The following is a 20,358-nucleotide window of genomic DNA, read 5'->3' as shown; positions in this document are numbered from 1 at the left end:
AATTATCAAATCGTGTGATGCTGTATCTTGATCTCATCCAAGTTTGTGATATCTTATCATGGATTCAGAGGATTCGGGGCATGTCTTTAGGATGGAAAGTCTCATGAACTAGATCAGATTTTTCAAATATATCAAAAATTCTACAGCGGAAGAGATACGGTATCTATTGTCCGAAGTCTTTTAAAGAAGGCGTGGTGGATGTGGGGAAATTTTTCTTCCGCTTTTAAAAGATAAGATAAATATATGTCCTTTTTGTTGAATTCGATTTTAAACATATCCCAGACGAAAAAGAAAGTCACAGTATAAAAAGGGGTTTCAAAAGATTATATCTTCATTCTTTTTTTTTTTTGCTATTGAGCTGTTGAATTAAAATCGTCCAATTTCAAAATGAACAATCTACCATCATTTCTAATTATATTATGCTTGATGGTTGTAACTGAAGGGTGCATGCGAACAATTCCGCCCGATGACGTTCATATTCCTGCACCTGACAATGAGGTATTCTTAATTGAGATATGATTAAATAGGAATGAACTTCGAAAAACGAATATATGTAAAAACAAACAAAAAACAAGAAATCGTGAATAATAAACCCAAGAAAAATTCAAGAAATCATTAAATCCAAAAAGCTCATTTTCATAAAACTTTTAACAATAACAACTGGAATTACACCAAACTATTGAAAATCAACGAGTAGCTAATGTCTAACACCATAACACACAAATTTTGGGCAAGAGCAAAACTGCCTAATTTTCTCATGCCCCGAGCATTTTTCCCAAAAATACTCCATGCCATAGTCTCTTCGGAGTTCTCAGTGCAATATCCGTAGTAAGAGCAAAACTATTAGAAGGTCCAAGACTTTTTAGAAAAATTCGATTGGTCCGTAGGGGTCTATCTAATAAAGGAAAGATGGTATTTGAATAGGTACTCACATTCACTAATCCTTCTTCGAACCTTCAAGTTTTTAGGAAGAATTGACAACAACACCGGAAATAGAAACCTCGACTGTGACGGGTTAGACTTTTTAATTATAATTTTCTTAAAAATTCAATTGATTTTCAGAAAAAGTCTGCTTCGACACCAAAAACGCCGAGTGTTCCGAAACACTGGAATCGTTATATTTCGGTGGTGATCTTGGTGATGATGCAAGTAAGTCTTATTTCATCACAAAGTCGCTGTTCTTGTTCAAAATCATGCAGCGGTGCGCGGTAAAGGAAATCAAAATTCGTATATTTTCTCGCTATATGTCTCTTTTTTACAGTTCATTACGTGTTTGTTAAAAAAGATGGCTGTCCTGTCTTACAGTGTCCCGAAAATGAATTTCCAATTCCAAGAGTTAAAGATAGTACAGGAGCTACCCAATTTGATTTGTTTGTGAGTTTTCAATCTACATATAATCCATATACGTACATATCTATATCATATAAGGTATGGAGAATGTAATTTATAAGGTTATGCTAAAAAGGCCAAAAAAAAAATTACAGGTATACCTACTCTTTCTAGGGTATATTTTCAGAAGATTCACAGACAGTAATAAAACTCTCTAAAACCTATACAACTTCGACGTTTCTTCTCGCACAGCAATGTTTAAAATTATAGTACGCGGCGCCTCCAAAGACAACTGAAGAATTTTCGATGACGACAGTAACGGATTTTTTTGGAATCATATGCGAGGACTCCAAGTGGAAGCTGACTAAATTGCCGCATGGAATTATCTCACAACCAGAGAATCTATACGCAGATGGTTCATTGACCGGGAATAAATATGATATATTTTATATCAATTGGTGAGGTTTTGACTTGAAAATATCATAATGTTCTTTACTATTTCAGCGGTTTTTTATTCTAATTGGTTTAGAAATAATGCAGTGTGTTGCCCAGAAATACAAAAAATGCGGACTCCCTACAAAAAATTGTTTCTTTCCTCAATGTTTATTTTTTAACCAATTTTCTCACATTAAGGAAACTTATTGAACACCTTTTTTTAATCAAGAAAATCTCAATTCTCGGTTGTATGAACTTGATTCGACGTCGTCGGAAGTTTCAAATCTACACCAATTATCTGAAACAGCCTTTGACGTAAAGCGGGCAAACAGAATATGATAGCCATCGGATCCAAAAATGGGAACATCGAAACCGCTATTGAAGAGCCCCAGTTAATCCAACTGTAAGGTACTACACAGATCATATTCTCTTCAATTTTTTCCTACAAACCTCGGAAACCCAATTTTAAAAGCGGATCCGTACATAACAAGGCAACATGGCAATAAAACTGACACAAATCGGAATCAGTGTTTGAATAGTTAGCGCCCAGAGCAGTCGCTTCTGCATTTGCGTGGTTTTGTGGCTCATTGTTGTGGATCCTTGGTTCAAGCCGGTCATTATCTAAAAATCAAATGTTTTGCAACTGAAAGTTGGAAAACGTAACCTACTTTGTAACCCAAAACAAAGTACAAAACCATAGAGTAAGAAGCAAGGATAGTCACAATAATTGCTCCAGTCCAAGATTTTACCACCACGTCTGTAGAGGCTTCCTGGAGAAAAAAATAATATGTATAGCGTGCACTAGCGGGCGGTAGCAGTCGGTAGCGGGCGGTAGCGGGCGTTAGCGGGCGGTAGCGGGCGGTAGCGGGCGGTAGCGGGCGGTAGCGGGCGGTAGCGGGCGGTAGCGGGCGGTAGCGGGCGGTAGCGGGCGGTAGCGGGCAGTAGCGGGCGGTAGCGGGCGGTAGCGGGCGGTAGCGGGCGGTAGCGGGCGGTAGCGGGCGGTAGCGGGCGGTAGCGGGCGGTAGCAGTCGGTAGCGGGCAGTAGCGGGCGGTAGCGGGCGGTAGCGGGCGGTAGCGGGCAGTAGCGGGCGGTAGCGGGGGACAGCGGGCGGTAGCGGGCGGTAACGAGCGGTAACGGGCAATATTTTCCGACCAACTCACCGCAAACACCACAATTTTTGCATTGATATTTTCAAAATCTTCTCCAAATTCATATTGGAATGACTGGCCGGTGTAATTCCTCCGTTCTTCGTCATCAATCATTGTTGGCGTCACAACGATACACCAAAAACTAATATGAAACACCACAAGAAAAATCGATAAAACTAAGCCGTATGGCAAAAAATACTTGTTTACAAAATACTTATTCTTGAGAATTAAGTATCGAAAAATGAAATGGGAATTTAGGATTCCATAAGTTCCAGATATGAACGAACATCGTAGGGAAATGAGTAATGGACCGGATTGTAGAGGCTTCCTGGAGAAAAAAATAATATGTATAGCGTGCACTAGCGGGCGGTAGCAGTCGGTAGCGGGCGGTAGCGGGCGTTAGCGGGCGGTAGCGGGCGGTAGCGGGCGGTAGCGGGCGGTAGCGGGCGGTAGCGGGCGGTAGCGGGCGGTAGCGGGCGGTAGCGGGCGGTAGCGGGCGGTAGCGGGCGGTAGCGGGCAGTAGCGGGCGGTAGCGGGCGGTAGCGGGCGGTAGCGGGCGGTAGCGGGCGGTAGCGGGCGGTAGCGGGCGGTAGCGGGCGGTAGCGGGCAGTAGCGGGCGGTAGCGGGCGGTAGCGGGCGGTAGCGGGCGGTAGCGGGCGGTAGCGGGCGGTAGCGGGCGGTAGCGGGCGGTAGCGGGCGGTAGCGGGCGGTAGCGGGCGGTAGCGGGCGGTAGCGGGGGACAGCGGGCGGTAGCGTACGGTAACGAGCGGTAACGGGCAATATTTTCCGACCAACTCACCGCAAACACCACAATTTTTGCATTGATATTTTCAAAATCTTCTCCAAATTCATATTGGAATGACTGGCCGGTGTAATTCCTCCGTTCTTCGTCATCAATCATTGTTGGCGTCACAACGATACACCAAAAACTAATATGAAACACCACAAGAAAAATCGATAAAACTAAGCCGTATGGCAAAAAATACTTGTTTACAAAATACTTATTCTTGAGAATTAAGTATCGAAAAATGAAATGGGAATTTAGGATTCCATAAGTTCCAGATATGAACGAACATCGTAGGGAAATGAGTAATGGACCGGATTCGGAACGCTGAAAAAGTATGATTCACCACGAGGTTCAAATTATCCGGGAAATTTTTTTGGTGGGAATTCAAAATTTGTGAGAAAAATTTTGGCGAACATTCGAATTTTGGGAGAAAAATTCTTGGCTGTAAATTAAAATTTCGTGAGAAAATAATTGGCGGAAATTCAAATTTTTTTCTCTAACTTTTGATGAAAAATAAATTATTCAACTTCAAGGAAAGTTAAAAAATGAATAAATGAAGAATCAGAAATTTTAGAAAGGTTCCTGGAAATTTCTGGCAAGGTTGAAAAACTACTAAATTATTCTGGAATGTTTTGGCGGATTTGGTAAATGTCTAAAAAATTTGAGAACATTTAGGAAAAATTTGGTAAACTTTTGAAACGTTCTGAGAATTTTTAGGGAATTTCAAAAACTTTTACAAAGTCATTAAAAGGAATGTATCACTTTCAAAGTTGTTAAGGTATTTTTCTTACCTCTGAAAATATTCCATCAACATTAAAGAACACCGTGGCATAACGATAGCTGTGAACACACTGAAATTACTTTTTTTTTTCATTTTTCGAAGCTTATATTTTTAATCTTACAATTGGAACTAATAAATCAATAACTGCAGCAGAGATATTAAAAGTGGCAAAAAAGTACAACAGATATCGGTAGTCACCGAATTGTATCGCCTTTGCAGATTGAATTAGGTACACAAAAATTGGATTCGCTATGAAAGATAAGGCAAATGATATTTTCGGGATGATGAAGTGAGCCCAGTTGATGAACATATTATGTCTGTTTTTGGCTTGAATAGCTACTCAAATTTAAATACTACTGAATTTATTAGGAGACTCTCTAGACTATTCCCAAGTGACAAGTTGTCGTGTTTTGATACGTTTTTTGAGGGAATTTTTGATAAAGTATTTTGAATGAAAAAAACACCGTTTTATTCACTTGGGAGTTTGTAGACATTAGCCATCAATAGTATTAATTTGATTTGAAGAGACTTGAACTTGAGACGGGCGAATTCCAATTTTTCTGCCAAGTCTTTGACGCAGCGCTGGTAGGCACATTATAATAGCCAGAGGATCCAGAAATGGGAAAAACGAAATTGCAGTTGCAGAACCCCAATTTATCCAGCTGAAAAAAATATTATGGGTAAATGGAGATTAATGGGAAGTTGCCAATTTTGGAAGTTTGGCATAGACAATATTGGCAATGGCGAGAATTTTTCCAATGTTGGTAATTTTGGCAATTTTGGTAATGTGAGCAACTTTGGCAATTCTGATAATTTTTTGTTGATTTTGCAACTTCAGAAACCTCGAAATTTTTGGTAATTTGACAATTTTGGCAATTCCGAAAATTTTGACAATTTCGGTAATTTTGGCAATTTCGAAAGTTTCGGTAATTTTTACTAGTTTGCATTTTTGCCTATTTCTGCTATGTTGGATATACTGTCAATTTCAGCAATATTGGCGTTTTTCGCAAAACACTTTGTACATTTTACCTTAATTGGCAATTTCGGCAATTTTGGCAACTGCCAAAAAATTTCAAAAACTAGAAAAATTGTCAAAATTTATAGAAATCGGCAATTTCAGCAACTCCCGAAATTCTTAAAAATAGATTTTGGTCTCACTTGGGAAAGTCTATGCAAAATGCAGAACCATAAAGAACCAGTGTTACTGGCATAAAACTGACACAAATCGGAATTATAGTCTGAATAGTTAATGCCCAGAATAGTCGTTTTTGCATTTGCGCAGTTTTCAGACTCATAGTTGCCGACCCTTGATTTAAACCTGACATTATCTGAAACTGAATTAAAGTTTAAAATTTCAAATTAAAATTTTTAGAAACTCACTTTATAACCTAGGACAAAATATAAAGTCATAGAATAGGAAGCAATAACTGTCACAACTCCAGTTCCTATCCACGCTCGGAAAACTATTCCTGAAGAGGCTTCCTAAAAGAATTGCTTCGATTTTATTTTCAGAGACATTTACCGCATATACTGCAATTTTTGTACTAATTGTGTTCACATCCACGCCGTATTCTTCTTGAAAAGCTTGTCTCACGTAATTCCTTGATTCGTCGCTCGAATACATAGTTGGCTCGACTACAAACGTCCATAGACCGATATGGAATATCACAAGAAAAATCGATAATATCAGACCGTATGGCATGAAATAATGACTAACAAAACTTGTATTTTTCAGGACATTATAGCGAAAAATGAAATGAATGTTGAGGATTCCATAGGTTCCAGCAATAAACGCACATCGCAAGGATATTAAGGTAGGGGCAAAGTTGGAACGCTGAAAAAAGGAAAAAAGTATTCGAAAAAACTCAATTCAATTTTAACTATTTTAAAGGCTCGTAGTTGTGCTTCAAAAAGATTAATCACACAATACAAATTTTTTTTGGAAATGTTTGTTTTTTGTTGAAAAAAACTGTAACCTTTTTCAACAAAACCGGTCGAAATGTTTTAGTTTTTTTTTTAATTACTTGTTGTAGATTTTAATTATTCGGATAACAATTTATGTAAATATAATATTGTTTGAACTCGCAATTTGAATCTCTATCATTCAAGATATTACCTCTGAAAAAACACTATCTACAATGAAGAATACAGCCGCATAACGATAGCTATAAACACACTGAAAAAATTGAAAAGTTTGGATTTAAAAAATTGAAAAACTTACGGCTGGTATCAAAATATCCACAACTGATGCAGTAAGATTAAAAATTGCAAAAAAGTATAAAAGATAGCGATAATCACCGAATTGAATCACTTTTTCCGTACGTATCAGATATACGAATACAGGATTGGCTATGAAAGACAAGATAAACGTTATTTTGGGAATGATAAAGTGAGCCCAGTTGATAAACATGGAGTGCGTAGAATATTCACCGAAAGCAGCTTATATGTCAAATGACAAAATTTTGGTTCTGAGAAGAATGTGTTGATACGTGCCTAACAAAAGAGAATGTACCTAACATTAATCTCATTATACATACTAGGTTGTCTCATTTTTTGGCAAGTTTTCACAGACACCTTATTAGTTCCCACGATGACATGATGTAACAAGGACATAGCTCAAGCACGGAAAATTTCCAGTGAAGCGTGAGTAAGTAGCAGGTCAGTGAAATCTCTAGAAACTTTTCACACGCTTCGATACTTGAAAATTTTTTTTTTCGATTTTTGACAATTTTTCGAAATTGTTGAAATTACTGAAATCGGCAATGTTACCTGAATTGCCATAATTTTCAAAAATGCCGAAAATTTTCAAAAATCTTAAATTGCCAAGACTGCCCAAAATGTTAAAAAACTTCCGAAATTGCCAAAATTCATGATACTGCTGAAATTGGTGAAAGTTCTAAGTTTGTCCAAATTGCCCAAATATTTTAAAACTGCCAAAAAGTTTGAATTTGCGAACATTGAAAAAAATTGTCAGAAATCCTAGAGTTATCGAAATTACCAAAATTGACAACTTTGCCGATATGGATAAATTGTCAAAATTGCTGAAATTCGTGAAATTGCCAAAATTTTTCAAAATTGATGAATATGCCAAAATTGCCAAAATGGCTCTCACTAGCAAGATGCGCATCTGTTTCCCGAGTGAAAATAGTCAAGTTTTGTCCAAAAAAAACATATTTACTAAATATTTGTAAAAAAATCTTGCTTGGCAAATAAAACGAAAATTTAAAAAAAACTAATTAGACACACTTCCATGTGGAGACGTCACAGGTTCCACGATGATAGTCATTCTCCGTTGTGAAAATCGTTGTCCAGGGATCAGACTTTTAGTGAAATCTCTGTATGGTTTGTAAATAAAAAGGGTGCAACAGGTGCATAGAAGTCCGTGATTTGCCATAATTAGCATAGCGTTGTTGTTGTAGGCTGCAAAAGTTTGGAACGTGTTAGCCATGTTTTGGCTTTTTTAAATAATTTGCACTTTCTCACCTTGATTATAGTAATTCATTTTGTCTGCATACATAGTGTAGGCCACAGGAAATGCAATGGCAATCCATGGAATTGAGATCTAAAAAAACACATGCTAGAATTAAATGTTTAAAATTTTAAAAATTTTGTGGTTTTTCAATTTGTCAAAAACATTTTTAAATTTTTAAAATTGAAACAAACCCATTTAAATTTTTTTTGCATTTTTTTGCAGTTTCATTTGGCTATTCCAGTTAATTTTCAGTTATAGTTATACTCACCTGAATAGAAACATTCTTCAGAAACTTTCGCTGAAGATTCTTCGTCGCCGCCGATATTTTGGCACTTGATACTAGTGTGAGGTGATAAACGGTGTGTAACAAAAAGAAAAAAGTTTGGAAAATAACAAATCCAAAACCAATTGTGATTGACCAGAATGGCAAGACCTCTCCGCCCTGCAGCAGTACATAGGTTTTTGGGTCCCAGAATTCGCTCGTCGGACAGGGGATTCTCTGTAAAATTAAGTTGAATTTGAAGACGGGTGTTAAATACACACGACCGAAAAATATAATAAACACTTCAAAAGTTTTTAGTTATTCAAAAATTGACATTTTTGAAAAAAATTGAAAATTCCCGCAGATCTGAACTCCTAGAATGTTTCAATATTATTAATAAGAACGCAATTAATTCAAAAAAAATCTTTTGGTCGACTTCCAAAATTAGGATATGTGAAAACTGAGAGTTTTCACATTTTTGACTTTAAATATAAAATTTTATAAAATTTTTTGAACATTTCTAATATCTCTGAATGGGCATTTTAGTACATTTTACTAACCTCCAAGACCTTCTGTCTCATTTTCAATTGGTCAGTGTCGTCTAGATAAAATGGAAGCATAACAACAAATGTGAATAAATAGTTTAATGCGAAATATGTTAAACGAGTTTTTCTCCGTTTGATTTTGAATCGAATCGTGGAAATTTGACTATGTTGATTTTCATAGAGCATTATAAAACAGACACCCATCACTGAAAAACATGTGGTATTTGAAATTTATATTTAAATTTCCTAAAAGATCCTAAAACTTACTAGTGACGGAAACCTGTCCCCAATACGACTGCCACTTGACACCTACTCCCAAATATCCTAGAAGCCCAAGGGGTACTCCGGAGGCACTCGGAAAAAATATATACGGCCCCGAGTACACTGTGAACATCAAATCGAGATTTGTGCTCCAAGCCAGGGATATTAAAAGTGGGATTTTCATATTTTTCATCCGCTTTGGCGTCTTTGTTATAACTGTGTAAAATGTGAATATGGATAGAGGAACTGTTAAAAGTGCTGTGAAATGATATGCATTGCGCAGATAGTCTGCCGAGCCAAAATAGGAGTAGGTTTCCCGGCAGTTTGAGGTGTTGTTGTCTGGCCATGCCATTGGTTTCCTGGAAGATGTTTAATATAATAGGTTTCGATAGGAATTCCGAAAGTGTTCACAAGCTAAGCGTTACAAGAAAAATTCCTTAAAAAGCCAGAAAACCAGAGCCTAAAAGTTCAAAGCCCCATTTGCATGTAAAATGATCCGCGCGGTAGAGTTGGACGCGCCGAAAAATTCTTGATCGTTGATGTAATACCACCGTAATCCTGCTAATTTGATAATTTGAGGTGCGGAGTTTTCAATTTTTTTTTCTCGGAAATTTATTTTTCTAGGAGGCTCTGACTTGGAGTTTCGATGTAATGCTAAATGCTGTGTTAGTGATTAGGGACATTTAAAAAGGGAAATGTGTTTTGTGACAGATCAAATGATCATCTAGGTTGGCGATGCAAAACAATACGGCAAAAAAGTGTAAAAAACTGATGTCTTGCAGCGGACATTTCCCGGGTTAATTGGAAAGTAAATGGGACCCCACATCTTTCCTGATTTTTTGTCCGGAATAGAGGCTTTACCAGAAAAATCTTTACAATTAGTTCTTCAATTTTTACAGAAACCTTTTTATTTCAACATTTCAGAATCCTAGGTTCAACAGCTGGAAATTTATCAATTGGACAAAAACTTGGTTTTAATTCTATTCAAACAAGGGCCTATTCAAAAAAATTGAGCTTCTTATCCACCTAAAAGTAACGTTTGATCCAAATTATCGGGCTAAGAAAGGACTAAGAGTAGTCGGTGCTGAAGATGAAGTCAAAATTGAAAATCAAAGGTTTGGGGTACATGTCAAAAAAAACAATTGTAGGAATTGCTAGAAGAAACTCAGCGGATTCAGTTCGAATAGTTGTTTGAAAAAAGTAGATCCTCATAATTTGTTCGACTTCTAATTTGACCAGAAATCTACTACACCGCAGTAGAAATCAGGTATCCTGCTGTGTTTTGTCTGTGGCTTCTTAGCTGCCGAAGCGAGAAAAATGCAAACAAACTTCGAAAATGTCATAAATTTATGCTATTTTTGCAAACTTAGTGACGACCTAACAAATCTAGAAAAATTGAACTTTCTACCAAATCTAAGTAGATTTTTTTGGAAACCAATAGATTTAGTTATATTCCAAAAAACTACATACTTATGAAACTCAGAAGTAAAAGCTTTCAAAATGTGACTGAACTCGCCAAAAAGTTCAATAAAATGAGCCGCGCGGTAGTTGTTTCACGCCGATAAACATTTGATCGTTGATGTAATACATTTCCACAAACCTGCTAATTTGATCAATCGGGGTACACAAGTTTCCCAATTTCCTTATTTCTCAGAAATCGTTTCTCCAGAAGGTCGTGTTCAAGTACTTTTCTGACTTGAATTTTTGATTTATGGTTAATTGTAAATGTTTCGTGACCAGGAATCTTTCAGAGAAAAACTTCTTCTTCATCAAATTACATAATTAAATGTTATTTGAATATTTAAACAATCTGATACTTATTTTAAAAGTATGGTAAATTTTTGTAAAGTTTTTGAAAACCTCAGGGGTCCTGAAGCTGTTGTGTGGTCGATTTTTCAATTTTTGAGGTATCAGAATTTAATTATAGGTACGAAGTTTTTTTTTAAGAAAACCACTGTCTGGATAAAAAATTATTTTTCTGCAGTGTTCCTACATTTTTTGTACGAAAGTTTTCTGGCGCCAAAATGAAAGAATTTACATTTTTTAGATTTACCTTCCATTTGGTGTTTGCGAGTCATAAATCGAATTCCACTAAAATAACATTTGCACACAATTTAGCACAAAACTTTATAGCCGCTAATTAAATCTTGCAACTCATAGTTTGAGTCCAAAAATCTGCGAGGACATTGAGCCTTAGATATTTTAGTTTAACCGAAAAAAAAACTCAAAAACTAGCATTTGTCTACATGGTCAAAGTTCATCTCTCACAAAACCGAAAAAAAGTTTAATCTGTATTAATTTGTTTATCGAGAGATACCCTAATCGGCACGCGACCTCACAGTCTGGCGATCCTCCCATTTTCAACACTTGAACGAACAAATTACATTGCGGGCGTGCGCGGCAGTATATAAATTTTTGAGATTCACTTTTAGTGACCAAAATCTAGTACTTGTCAAAAATGGGTAGATTCTCTGATAAAGTTGCAATAATTACAGGTAAGGGTTTTTTTTAGAAAATGTAGTGAAATTTTTCATCCAGTACCTTCAGTCATTTTGTAAAATAGTCTGTTCAATTGGGGGAACATATTTGTTTGGAATTTATTAAGTTTAACTAGAGTAGCGTTGAAATACTGTAATGGTACTTTAGGGTTACTGTAGGATTACTGTAGGATTACTGTAGTTGAGTTAAGCTTTTGAAAATCTCTTTTTTTTATGTTTTGGCAGACCAATTTGGAGATAAAGTCTCTCAAAGTATAACGTTCAGGCTCATCTTCCGGAATTGGTCGCTCCACGGCAGTCCTCCTTGCTCAGGAGGGAGCTAAGGTTACGGTAACCGGAAGAAGCTCGGAAAAAATCCAGGAAACTGTGAATGAGATTCATAAAAACGGTGGCTCCAGTGACAACATCAACATTGTTCTCGGCGACTTGAATGAGAGCGAATGTCAAGATGAGCTCATCAAGAGCACTTTGAGCAGATTTGGTAAAATCGATATTTTGGTGAGATTTCTCGACTTTTTAAAATTTTTGACTGTTCCATTCAGATTAACAATGCTGGAGCGGCGTTTGCTGACCCATCTGGAAAAATTGGCTCCGAGGCGGCGATTGGCATTTTTGATGATATGATGAAGTTGAACTTGAGAAGGTATATTTTATTTACAGGGGATTTTTTTAATTGTAACTTATTTTAGTGTTGTGGAGCTTGTCAAAAAGTGTCGTCCGCACTTAATCGCTAGCAAAGGGGAAATCGTTAATGTTTCTTCAATTGCTGCTGGTCCACAACCGGTGAGTAAAAGCGGGCCAAAAGCGGGCCAAAAAACGGGCGGCAGAGGGCTAATAACAGGCAACACGATATTTTATCTAAAAATTCGATACAGTCGTCTGAAACAACTCCTCTACAACTTACAGTAACATCATTTTTTCAGTACATCTACTACACTTACTACGGAATCTGCAAGGCCGGCCTGGACCAGCTCACCAGGAGCTTAGCCTTGGAGCTGATTCCCTTCGATGTTCGTGTCAACTCCGTGAGCCCTGGACTCATATCAACCAACTTCCTGGGCGCTGTAGGTATGGGAGATGATGTGGTGAAAAAGACGGAGGAGTACTACTCCACTCACCGAGATTGTATTCCGGCTGGCCGTACTGGAAAACCTGAAGAAATCGCATCACTTATCGCGTTTTTGGCTGATCGGAAATCGAGTGCTTATATCATTGGACAATCCATTGTGATTGATGGAGGGACCACTTTGGTTTTGGGAATGCCAAGTCATGATTTGTCGAAAGCTTTGGCTTAAATTTTTGTTCATATTTTCCTTTTTTTTTTGATTTGGGAATAAATACAGACTACCTTAATTCAGAATGGTGCGTCGCATAAGGAAAGGCGCTTTTTTTCAGAGAAAAGTATTTTGGCAGAAAATTTAAAATATGGATGTGTCCGAAATCGTATAGAAAGTTCTAGTTCTTTTTTTAAATATTTAATGTTTTTCTTGCAAAATTGTTTTCGGACAATTTGAATTTTCTACCAAACTGTATTCTGTTAAAATTTGAATTTCGCGCCAACACATTTTTTTTCTGGAAAATATTAATATTCCTCTGAGGGGGGGGGGGGGGGCTGAGCGCCTAATGTCGTTCGGCGAATTCGGCAAATTGACAAAGTGCCGGTTTGCCGATTTGCTAGAAATTTTTAATTCCGGCAAATTACTGGTTTGCCGATTTGCTGATTTGTCAGATTTGCCGGAAATGTTCAGAGGGATTTTTTAAGACGGAAACACTTGGCCTTTTTGAAATTTTTTTCCGTTTCCTTTCGATATTTTCATCGAATTTTCTTACTTTTCAAAAGATGTACGAACAGGATGCACGCAATTTTTCCGATTGAAATTAAAATTCTGAAATTTCCAAAAAAAAATGTGCAAAACCACAATTTGCCGATTTGCGGCAAAATTTTCAATTCCGGCAATTTTCCGATTTGCCGGAAAAAATGATTTGCCGCCCACAGGTACAGACGACAAAATTATAGAATTGTGTAAAAAATAACACTCACCACGCTTCTTGCCAAACGTTTTTCTTTTGATAAAAAGATCACATAAACTACGACTTTTATCTAGTTTTATCTATTGCAACTGATACGTTAGGACACAAAGCACACTTTGTAAGATTACTTAAAAGAAATTGAGAGAAACTATCATTTATTCGTGTGTTTTCTGCTGGCCATGCTTTCTCGATTTTCTGGCAAAGTTGCACTTGTCACCGGTAAGAATTGTTCTGTTTTATGTTTCGAAAATAGAGGTTTAGGCTCGTCAAACGGAATTGGGCGTGCTGCAGCTGTTCTGTTCGCAAAAGACGGAGCAAAAGTTACAGTTACTGGAAGAAATGCTGAAAGGCTTGAAGAAACTAGACAGGAAATTTTGAAGTCAGGAGTTCCGGAAAGTCATGTTTTGTCGGTTGCAACTGATTTGGCAGCTGAAAAAGGTCAAGATGAACTAGTTAATTCTACAATTCAAAAATTCGGGCGCCTTGATATTCTGGTCAACAATGCCGGAGCAGCTTTCAACGACGATCAAGGACGTGTTGGAGTTGATCAAGATGTCTCAGTTTACGATAAAATTATGCAGATTAACATGAGAAGTGTGGTTACTTTGACTCAAAAAGCCAAGGAGCATTTGGTTAAGGCTAAGGGAGAAATTGTCAATGTCTCGAGTATAGCTGGAACAGCTCATGCGGTAAGCTAGGTTAAAGCATATTATGACCTCCGGTAGTTTTTGCTCTGGTAAGACTTAATGATCTAGGAAAAATTAGATTTCGGGGAATTTTATTACTCGCCGCTGACTTAATTTTAGAGTAGTTTGATCAATCGAAAATCAGTTTTGCAAATCGAATTATTGCCTGGTAGCCTAGTAGGAGTGAGCGGCAATCGGCGATCGGCGATCGGCGATTTCTGTAATTTTTCGGCCTGTTGCTCAGCCCTGCTGGTAGCCTGGATTCCCGTCCCCAAATATGAGTATTAAAATTTGCATGTTTCCAGCAACCCGGAGTTATGTACTACGCAATGTCAAAGTCGGCTCTCGATCAATTCACCAGGTGTGCAGCCATCGATCTTATTCAGTACGGGGTACGCGTGAACTCGGTGAGCCCGGGAGGTGTCACTACCGGGTTTGGAGAAGCTATGGGTATGCCGAGTGGGGCGTTTGAGGAGGTGAACATAAGACACAAATTCCTAGAATTTTTCGAGTTTTCAGATGATGAAGTTTATGGAGTCCCGCAAGGAGTGCATCCCTTCTGGAGCTGTAGCTAAACCAATCGATATTGCCAATATTATTGCGTTCTTGGCTGATCGTAAGCTTTCTTCCTATATTATTGGGCAGTCGATAGTAGCTGATGGAGGATCTACACTGGTCTTGGGAATGAATGCTCACAACTGGGCGGATCTTATGAAGCAATCTTAAATTTTGTTGGATTTAGTGGTGAATAAATATTGGAACTAGTGATTTTGTTGTACAAAACAGGGATGGACGGCAAGCTATGTTTTCCGGCAAATTGGCAAATCGGTAAATTGGTAAATTGGGAGAATTGATATTCCGGCAAAAATTCAAATTGTCAGAATTGAAATTTTCGGTGAAACGGCACACTGCGGGAATTAAAACTTCCGGCAATCAGGCAAGTCGTCAAGCTGCCGGAATTGAAATTTCCGGCAAATATTCAAATTGCCGGAATTGAAAATATCCGGAAAAATGGCAAACCGGCAAATTGCCGGAATATAAACTTCCGGCAATCAGGCAAATCGTCAAACTGCCGGAATTTAAATTTCTGACAAATCAGCAAATCGATAAATTGCCGGAATTTAAAATATTCGGAAAATCGGCAAACCGGAAAATATTCGATTTGCTGAATTCGCCGGGAAACGGCAATTGCTAAAAATTGTCGGCAAATTGTGGTTTTGCAAATTTTTTTTTGAAATTTTAGAATTTCAATTTCAATCGGCAATATCCTGTGAATGTTCCTACATACAATTTAAAAATTAAGCAAATTCTATGAAAATTTCTAAAGAAAACGGGGAAAAAAATTTAAAAAGGCACAGTTTTAAGTGTTTCCGTCTTATAAAAAATCCCTCTAAAAACGGTAAATCGGCATTTTACCAATAGTCAAAATTTCCGGCAAACCGGCAAATCGAAAAATTGCCGGAAATTAAAATTTCTGGCAAATCGGCGAATCGGAAAATTGCCGGAAATTTAAATTTCTTTAAAATCGGTAAGCCGAGCGGTAGAGGGCTACATCGGGCATGTAATGTAATCGTGCAGAATAACATCGGTCAAAAAATTGGTTCGAACCACCAAAAAAGGAATTTCCATTTTTGTGGTATCAAAAGTCTAGTCATTATTTATTGACATAATATTTTTATTTTCTTATCAATATAAGCTGCCACAGTTTGCTTAAAGCACATCACAGACCACATTTCAACAAAAAAATCACGCAATAAAAGCATTGATTATCAGTATCAATATTTAATTTCTACACTACTGCTATGACTCGATTCTCTGGCAAAGTTGCTCTTGTGACAGGTATTTTTTTCAAATTTATTTTTCTTCATTTTTATAATGAATCATTGAAGGCTCCTCAAACGGAATAGGTAGAGCCACTGCTGTACTTCTGGCTCAGGAAGGAGCAAAAGTTACGATTACTGGAAGAAATGCTGATAGGCTTGAAGAAACTAGACAGGAAATTTTGAAGTCAGGAGTTCCGGAAGATCATGTTTTGTCGATTGCAACTGATTTGGCGACTGAAAAAGGTCAAGATGAACTAGTTAACTCTACAATTCAAAAATTCGGGCGCCTTGATATTCTAGTCAACAATGCCGGAGCGGCTTTTAATGACGATCAAGGACGTGTTGGAGTTGATCAAGATGTCTCAGTTTACGATAGAATTATGCAAATTAACATGAGAAGTGTGGTTACTTTGACTCAAAAAGCCAAGGAGCATTTGGTTAAGGCTAAGGGAGAAGTTGTAAATGTTTCGAGCATCGGAGCAGGACCACAGGCTGTTAGTTCCTTTTCTCTTCACTTTTTTACCCACTTCTGTATTTTAGCAACCAACTTTCATGTATTATGCAATGTCAAAAGCCGCATTGGATCAATATACCAGAAGTGCTGCCATCGATCTTATTCAGTACGGGGTTAGAGTCAACTCGGTGAGCCCTGGAGCTGTAGTGACAGGTTTCGGAGAAGCAATGGGAATGCCTGCTGATATGCATGAGAAGGTGAGAAGCCTCATAGTAGGCAGGCACTTTTGCAGATCTGCCTACTTAAAATACAAATCCTTGACACGTCATTTTACCAAAATTTAGTTGTAGGAAAATCTGATTTTTTACCACTTGTTCAAAAATATTTTGAACAATCTTTTTAAATCTTTTTAAATCTTTTTAAGCAGGAAGGTAGGTAGGTGAAGCCCAGGGTAGGTTTTACAAGCTCTTAAAATTATTCAATTTTCCATTTTTCAGTATGGACATTTCATGGAATCTCGCAAAGAATGTATTCCTTGCGGAAAAATGGGGCAACCCATCGACATTGCCAATATAATTGCGTTCTTGGCTGATCGAAAACTCTCTTCATACATTATTGGACAGTCGATTGTGGCAGATGGAGGTTCGACTTTGGTAATGGGAATGCAGGCACACAATTTTATGGATCTTTTGAAACAATAATTTTTGTATACATTTTTTTAAAAGTAAATTGTTTTATTAAAGTTTTTAACAGGCAACTAAAAAAATTTCCGTTTGAGTTAACTTTGACGGATATAATCCACAAACATGAGCCTAGAGTAAAACCTGAAGTGAAATTAAAAAATAAAAATAATTCCTATGATTTTCCCGTATTTTTTCAGTTTTGGAAAAAATAGCTTTTGGTCAAATACTGCAATTTTCTCTAACAACCTTCCGTACAAGGTAGCCTACTTTGTTTAACATTTTCTGGTATAAATTACTATTGACAGATCCATTTTTAAAAACATGCTTTATTGGATGCCACTGAATCTGAAAAAAATATATAAATTTTAATTATTACGCTTAGGCGGTATATATATTATAGGCTTATCCTTAGGCTTAGGCGGGGCTGGGGGTGGATAAAAATTGAGACTCTCCAGCGAGAAATTGGAGTTTTGAACCTGAAAAAAATCTTGAAATATGAGAACTTTTCGGTTAGACAAAAATCTAGCTCGAAATATTTCACTCTGTTTTTGAAATTCTTATCTATTTTTCTTCAGTTTTCCTGTAGAATGAAAAACAATTTTTCAAAAAAAAACATATCTATTCTCATTGAACAACTTCACAATTTCCAATGGAAAATACACTCTTTTTCACTGTGCTGGAACAATTATTTGTGTCATTCGCAATTTTCGATCTCTCGGACACAAAATCTGCGTCTCATCAAAACCCTGCGTCTCTCTGTTTTGTTTGACACTACGGCAACTACGAAAACAATGTCATCACAAAACCAGAGAGTATAAATAGTCAGCATTTAATCGGATGGGTACAATTTCCAAAAAATGCCACGTTTTTCCAACAAGACTGTTATTATCACCGGATCTTCCAACGGAATCGGACGTACCACTGCTATTCTCTTCGCTCAGGAAGGTGCAAACGTAACGATCACCGGAAGAAGTTCAGAGCGTCTTGAAGAAACTAGGCAGATTATTCTGAAGTCCGGAGTTTCCGAGAAGCAAGTTAACTCGGTTGTTGCCGATGTTACTACGGAAGATGGGCAAGATCAGATCATCAACTCGACTCTGAAACAGTTTGGGAAAATTGATGTTTTGGTGAGTAATTTTTGAGTTGAATTTGTTTTTAACAGTTAATGAAAATTTGACGGCCCGGTAGATTTTCTGAAAATTGGAAATTTACGTTTGAACAATTTGCCGTAAGGCGGTCGCACGCGCGCTTTATGTACAGAGCGCTTGATAACCCTGAAGAAATCTGCTGAAAAATTTTTTTATATCGACGATTTAACATGTATTGATAATTTTTTTGAGGGAAAATATATGGAAATTAAACAAAAAAATGTAGTGAACGAACTATCAAAACTAGGTTTTTCATCTGTGCCGGTGTCCAAAGAGTCTCGGATTTAGATCTATAATTTCAGGTGAACAATGCTGGTGCTGCAATTCCCGACGCATTCGGAACAACTGGCACAGATCAGGGCATTGATATCTACCACAAAACACTAAAATTAAACCTTCAAGCCGTCATCGAAATGACTAAGAAAGTGAAGCCACATTTGGTAGCCTCAAAAGGAGAAATCGTTAATGTTTCAAGTATTGTTGCAGGCCCACAAGCGGTTCGTTTTTTTTTAATTTTGTTACCAGGAGTTTCAAATTTCAACAAGCCTCCAATTCAATTAAAAAATTATTTCCAGCAGCCCGACTTCTTGTATTACGCAATTGCGAAGGCAGCCCTTGACCAGTATACCAGAAGTACTGCGATCGACCTCGCTAAATTTGGGATTCGTGTGAACTCAGTTAGCCCTGGAATGGTAGAAACCGGATTTACCAATGCTATGGGAATGCCTGATCAAGCTTCTCAAAAGGTTTTCTGAAAATTTTCAAATTTCTCAAATTGTAATTTGTTGTTCAGTTCTACAATTTCATGGCATCTCACAAGGAATGCATCCCAATTGGAGCCGCTGGAAAGCCTGAGCACATTGCGAATATTATCCTATTCCTGGCGGATCGTAACTTGTCATTTTATATTCTTGGTCAATCAATTGTTGCCGACGGAGGAACTTCTCTTGTGATGGGGACACAGGCTCATGATGTTATGTCTATTATGAGCTCGCATTAATTGCTATGAAAATTTTAATTTTAATTTTAGAAAAAAGTTATTTTTTCCAATAAAACTATATTTGAATTTTGAAACATTATACATTATGCCTGAATAGGGCTTTTATGGGAGGCAGGCGCAGTTTCAGGTTCTCCCGCCTGCCTCAATTCTGCCCGCCTTCCGCTGGCCTCATCGCCTCAATTCTGCATTCTGGCGTGAAATGAACAGCTTGGTGCTTGCACCACATAGTGCGAAACGTGGTTCTTTCGCTGCGGCTGACATTTTTGGGTTCCGCGCCGCACTACACCGAAGAAGCGGCCTGCGGCGGGAGGCAGGTGGTTGTCGCTGCAAGTTTTTTCCATTATATGTATGTAAATCGAGATGTTATTTTGTTATTTTTTAGAAAATTCTGAAAATTTGTAACAAGACTACTAGAAAACATTTGAGAAAATAACTTAAATTCTCACGCAAATAGGAAGTGGGCTGACCAATCAGCAAAAAGCAATGGGCATGGCCAACGTCGTTGATTGGTCGACACCTCGTAACTTAAAGGTGGGGCTGCGCAAATGGGAAAATTACCAAAGTTTCAAGTTTCTTTTTGTTTTTTCTAAATTTCAATTTTACAATAAAAAAGGGTTTTCCGAGCAAGTAAGAGCAAATTTTTCGAGGAGAATATCTGAAACATAGTCAGAAATAAAAGATTTATAAAGTACATTCCCTGGCCGTTTCTGTGGATGACTTTTCAAAGATTACGTCTAAAAGTACACATCAGCTATAATAGTCACACACATTTTTCTTGACGAAACCAGCTGAAATATTATAGCTCACTGTCAGCTGGCTAGCCCACACAGCAATAAATTTTTTCAGACATCTGACAGGTTCCAAAACAGTGTTGTTATTATCCAATAACAGCTGATATTCGGATGATTAAATAATATTTTTAAGTGACTTTGGTTATTTTACTTCTGTCAAAATTCGAATTTCTAGATCGTTCAAATTTTCAAAAAAGTTGTAATTAGTATTTTGAAAATCATC

General features: G+C 37.4%; 7 protein-coding genes and 1 pseudogene across 11 annotated transcripts; 5 read left to right on the top strand and 3 right to left on the bottom strand.

The window, feature by feature from the left end:
• Window positions 1–346: 346 nt before the first annotated feature.
• Window positions 347–2,027, top strand: R05D8.11 (Lipoprotein). Its single transcript, NM_071356.3, has 6 exons — window positions 347–498; window positions 969–1,014; window positions 1,063–1,149; window positions 1,262–1,374; window positions 1,600–1,787; window positions 1,834–2,027. Exons 1-6 carry the CDS (start codon window positions 388–390, stop codon window positions 1,847–1,849), a joined length of 561 nt encoding a protein of 186 aa, NP_503757.2. The 5' UTR covers window positions 347–387; the 3' UTR covers window positions 1,850–2,027.
• On the bottom strand, window positions 2,000–4,791 carry srj-17 (annotated as a pseudogene). The gene is given in 7 exon segments: window positions 2,000–2,165; window positions 2,215–2,261; window positions 2,266–2,385; window positions 2,433–2,534; window positions 3,713–4,024; window positions 4,492–4,551; window positions 4,603–4,791. Coding segments are annotated over 7 exon segments (996 nt in total).
• Window positions 4,792–4,974: 183 nt separating this feature from the next.
• On the bottom strand, window positions 4,975–6,891 carry srj-18 (Serpentine Receptor, class J; the record flags this gene model as incomplete). Of its 4 annotated transcripts, none has more annotated exons than NM_001316818.1 (6): window positions 4,975–5,143; window positions 5,640–5,815; window positions 5,862–5,963; window positions 6,004–6,315; window positions 6,598–6,657; window positions 6,703–6,891. In NM_001316818.1, 6 exons carry the CDS (start codon window positions 6,889–6,891, stop codon window positions 4,975–4,977), a joined length of 1,008 nt encoding a protein of 335 aa, NP_001303747.1. The 4 variants fall into 4 exon arrangements, with proteins under 4 accessions (NP_001303747.1, NP_503756.2, NP_001360560.1 ...); NM_071355.2 differs by having other exon boundaries at window positions 5,640–5,809; NM_001373005.1 differs by having other exon boundaries at window positions 4,991–5,143; window positions 5,702–5,815.
• An 822-nt stretch (window positions 6,892–7,713) lies between these two features.
• Window positions 7,714–9,373, bottom strand: srh-56 (Serpentine Receptor, class H; the record flags this gene model as incomplete). The annotated part of the gene is made up of 5 exons (NM_071354.1): window positions 7,714–7,901; window positions 7,965–8,043; window positions 8,222–8,452; window positions 8,776–8,966; window positions 9,028–9,373. 5 exons carry the CDS (start codon window positions 9,371–9,373, stop codon window positions 7,714–7,716), a joined length of 1,035 nt encoding a protein of 344 aa, NP_503755.1.
• A 2,005-nt stretch (window positions 9,374–11,378) lies between these two features.
• On the top strand, window positions 11,379–12,872 carry dhs-15 (DeHydrogenases, Short chain). Its single transcript, NM_071353.5, has 5 exons — window positions 11,379–11,516; window positions 11,785–12,017; window positions 12,062–12,162; window positions 12,209–12,302; window positions 12,443–12,872. The coding sequence occupies exons 1-5, from the start codon at window positions 11,480–11,482 to the stop codon at window positions 12,812–12,814; spliced, it is 837 nt and encodes a 278-aa protein (NP_503754.1). The 5' UTR covers window positions 11,379–11,479; the 3' UTR covers window positions 12,815–12,872.
• A 795-nt stretch (window positions 12,873–13,667) lies between these two features.
• cror-2 (DeHydrogenases, Short chain) lies at window positions 13,668–15,001 on the top strand. Its single transcript, NM_071352.3, has 4 exons — window positions 13,668–13,769; window positions 13,812–14,239; window positions 14,542–14,712; window positions 14,756–15,001. The coding sequence occupies exons 1-4, from the start codon at window positions 13,730–13,732 to the stop codon at window positions 14,960–14,962; spliced, it is 846 nt and encodes a 281-aa protein (NP_503753.1). The 5' UTR covers window positions 13,668–13,729; the 3' UTR covers window positions 14,963–15,001.
• Window positions 15,002–16,032: 1,031 nt separating this feature from the next.
• Window positions 16,033–17,252, top strand: dhs-14 (DeHydrogenases, Short chain). The gene is made up of 4 exons (NM_071351.7): window positions 16,033–16,075; window positions 16,126–16,553; window positions 16,600–16,770; window positions 17,011–17,252. Exons 1-4 carry the CDS (start codon window positions 16,039–16,041, stop codon window positions 17,212–17,214), a joined length of 840 nt encoding a protein of 279 aa, NP_503752.1. The 5' UTR covers window positions 16,033–16,038; the 3' UTR covers window positions 17,215–17,252.
• Window positions 17,253–18,024: 772 nt separating this feature from the next.
• dhsl-4 (DeHydrogenases, Short chain) lies at window positions 18,025–19,414 on the top strand. The gene is made up of 4 exons (NM_071350.2): window positions 18,025–18,323; window positions 18,647–18,841; window positions 18,920–19,090; window positions 19,138–19,414. Exons 1-4 carry the CDS (start codon window positions 18,054–18,056, stop codon window positions 19,342–19,344), a joined length of 843 nt encoding a protein of 280 aa, NP_503751.1. The 5' UTR covers window positions 18,025–18,053; the 3' UTR covers window positions 19,345–19,414.
• Window positions 19,415–20,358: the final 944 nt, after the last annotated feature.

This window comes from Caenorhabditis elegans, chromosome V (genome assembly GCF_000002985.6).
Source record: "Caenorhabditis elegans chromosome V".
NCBI classification, from domain to species: Eukaryota; Metazoa; Nematoda; class Chromadorea; order Rhabditida; family Rhabditidae; genus Caenorhabditis; species Caenorhabditis elegans.
The sequence above is the reverse complement of the archived record's forward strand: the minus strand, read 5'-3'. Positions and strand labels throughout refer to the sequence as shown.

What these genes read in the sequence shown, in the direction of transcription:
- R05D8.11 (NM_071356.3), top strand. Translation starts at nt 388, where the DNA reads ATGAACAATCTACCATCATTTCTAATTATATTATGCTTGATGGTTGTA. An exon ending in AGAAACCTCGACTGTGACGG is followed by an intron (nt 1,015 to 1,062) that starts GTTAGACTTTTT and finishes ATTGATTTTCAG; the next exon opens with AAAAAGTCTGCTTCGACACC. An exon ending in CTACCCAATTTGATTTGTTT is followed by an intron (nt 1,375 to 1,599) that starts GTGAGTTTTCAA and finishes TTAAAATTATAG; the next exon opens with TACGCGGCGCCTCCAAAGAC.
- dhs-15 (NM_071353.5), top strand. Translation starts at nt 11,480, where the DNA reads ATGGGTAGATTCTCTGATAAAGTTGCAATAATTACAG. An exon ending in TTGGTAAAATCGATATTTTG is followed by an intron (nt 12,018 to 12,061) that starts GTGAGATTTCTC and finishes TGTTCCATTCAG; the next exon opens with ATTAACAATGCTGGAGCGGC. An exon ending in ATGAAGTTGAACTTGAGAAG is followed by an intron (nt 12,163 to 12,208) that starts GTATATTTTATT and finishes AACTTATTTTAG; the next exon opens with TGTTGTGGAGCTTGTCAAAA.
- cror-2 (NM_071352.3), top strand. Translation starts at nt 13,730, where the DNA reads ATGCTTTCTCGATTTTCTGGCAAAGTTGCACTTGTCACCG. An exon ending in TAGCTGGAACAGCTCATGCG is followed by an intron (nt 14,240 to 14,541) that starts GTAAGCTAGGTT and finishes GCATGTTTCCAG; the next exon opens with CAACCCGGAGTTATGTACTA. An exon ending in CGAGTGGGGCGTTTGAGGAG is followed by an intron (nt 14,713 to 14,755) that starts GTGAACATAAGA and finishes TCGAGTTTTCAG; the next exon opens with ATGATGAAGTTTATGGAGTC.
- dhs-14 (NM_071351.7), top strand. Translation starts at nt 16,039, where the DNA reads ATGACTCGATTCTCTGGCAAAGTTGCTCTTGTGACAG. An exon ending in TCGGAGCAGGACCACAGGCT is followed by an intron (nt 16,554 to 16,599) that starts GTTAGTTCCTTT and finishes TCTGTATTTTAG; the next exon opens with CAACCAACTTTCATGTATTA. An exon ending in CTGCTGATATGCATGAGAAG is followed by an intron (nt 16,771 to 17,010) that starts GTGAGAAGCCTC and finishes TCCATTTTTCAG; the next exon opens with TATGGACATTTCATGGAATC.
- dhsl-4 (NM_071350.2), top strand. Translation starts at nt 18,054, where the DNA reads ATGCCACGTTTTTCCAACAAGACTGTTATTATCACCGGATCTTCCAAC. An exon ending in TTGGGAAAATTGATGTTTTG is followed by an intron (nt 18,324 to 18,646) that starts GTGAGTAATTTT and finishes CTATAATTTCAG; the next exon opens with GTGAACAATGCTGGTGCTGC. An exon ending in TTGTTGCAGGCCCACAAGCG is followed by an intron (nt 18,842 to 18,919) that starts GTTCGTTTTTTT and finishes AATTATTTCCAG; the next exon opens with CAGCCCGACTTCTTGTATTA.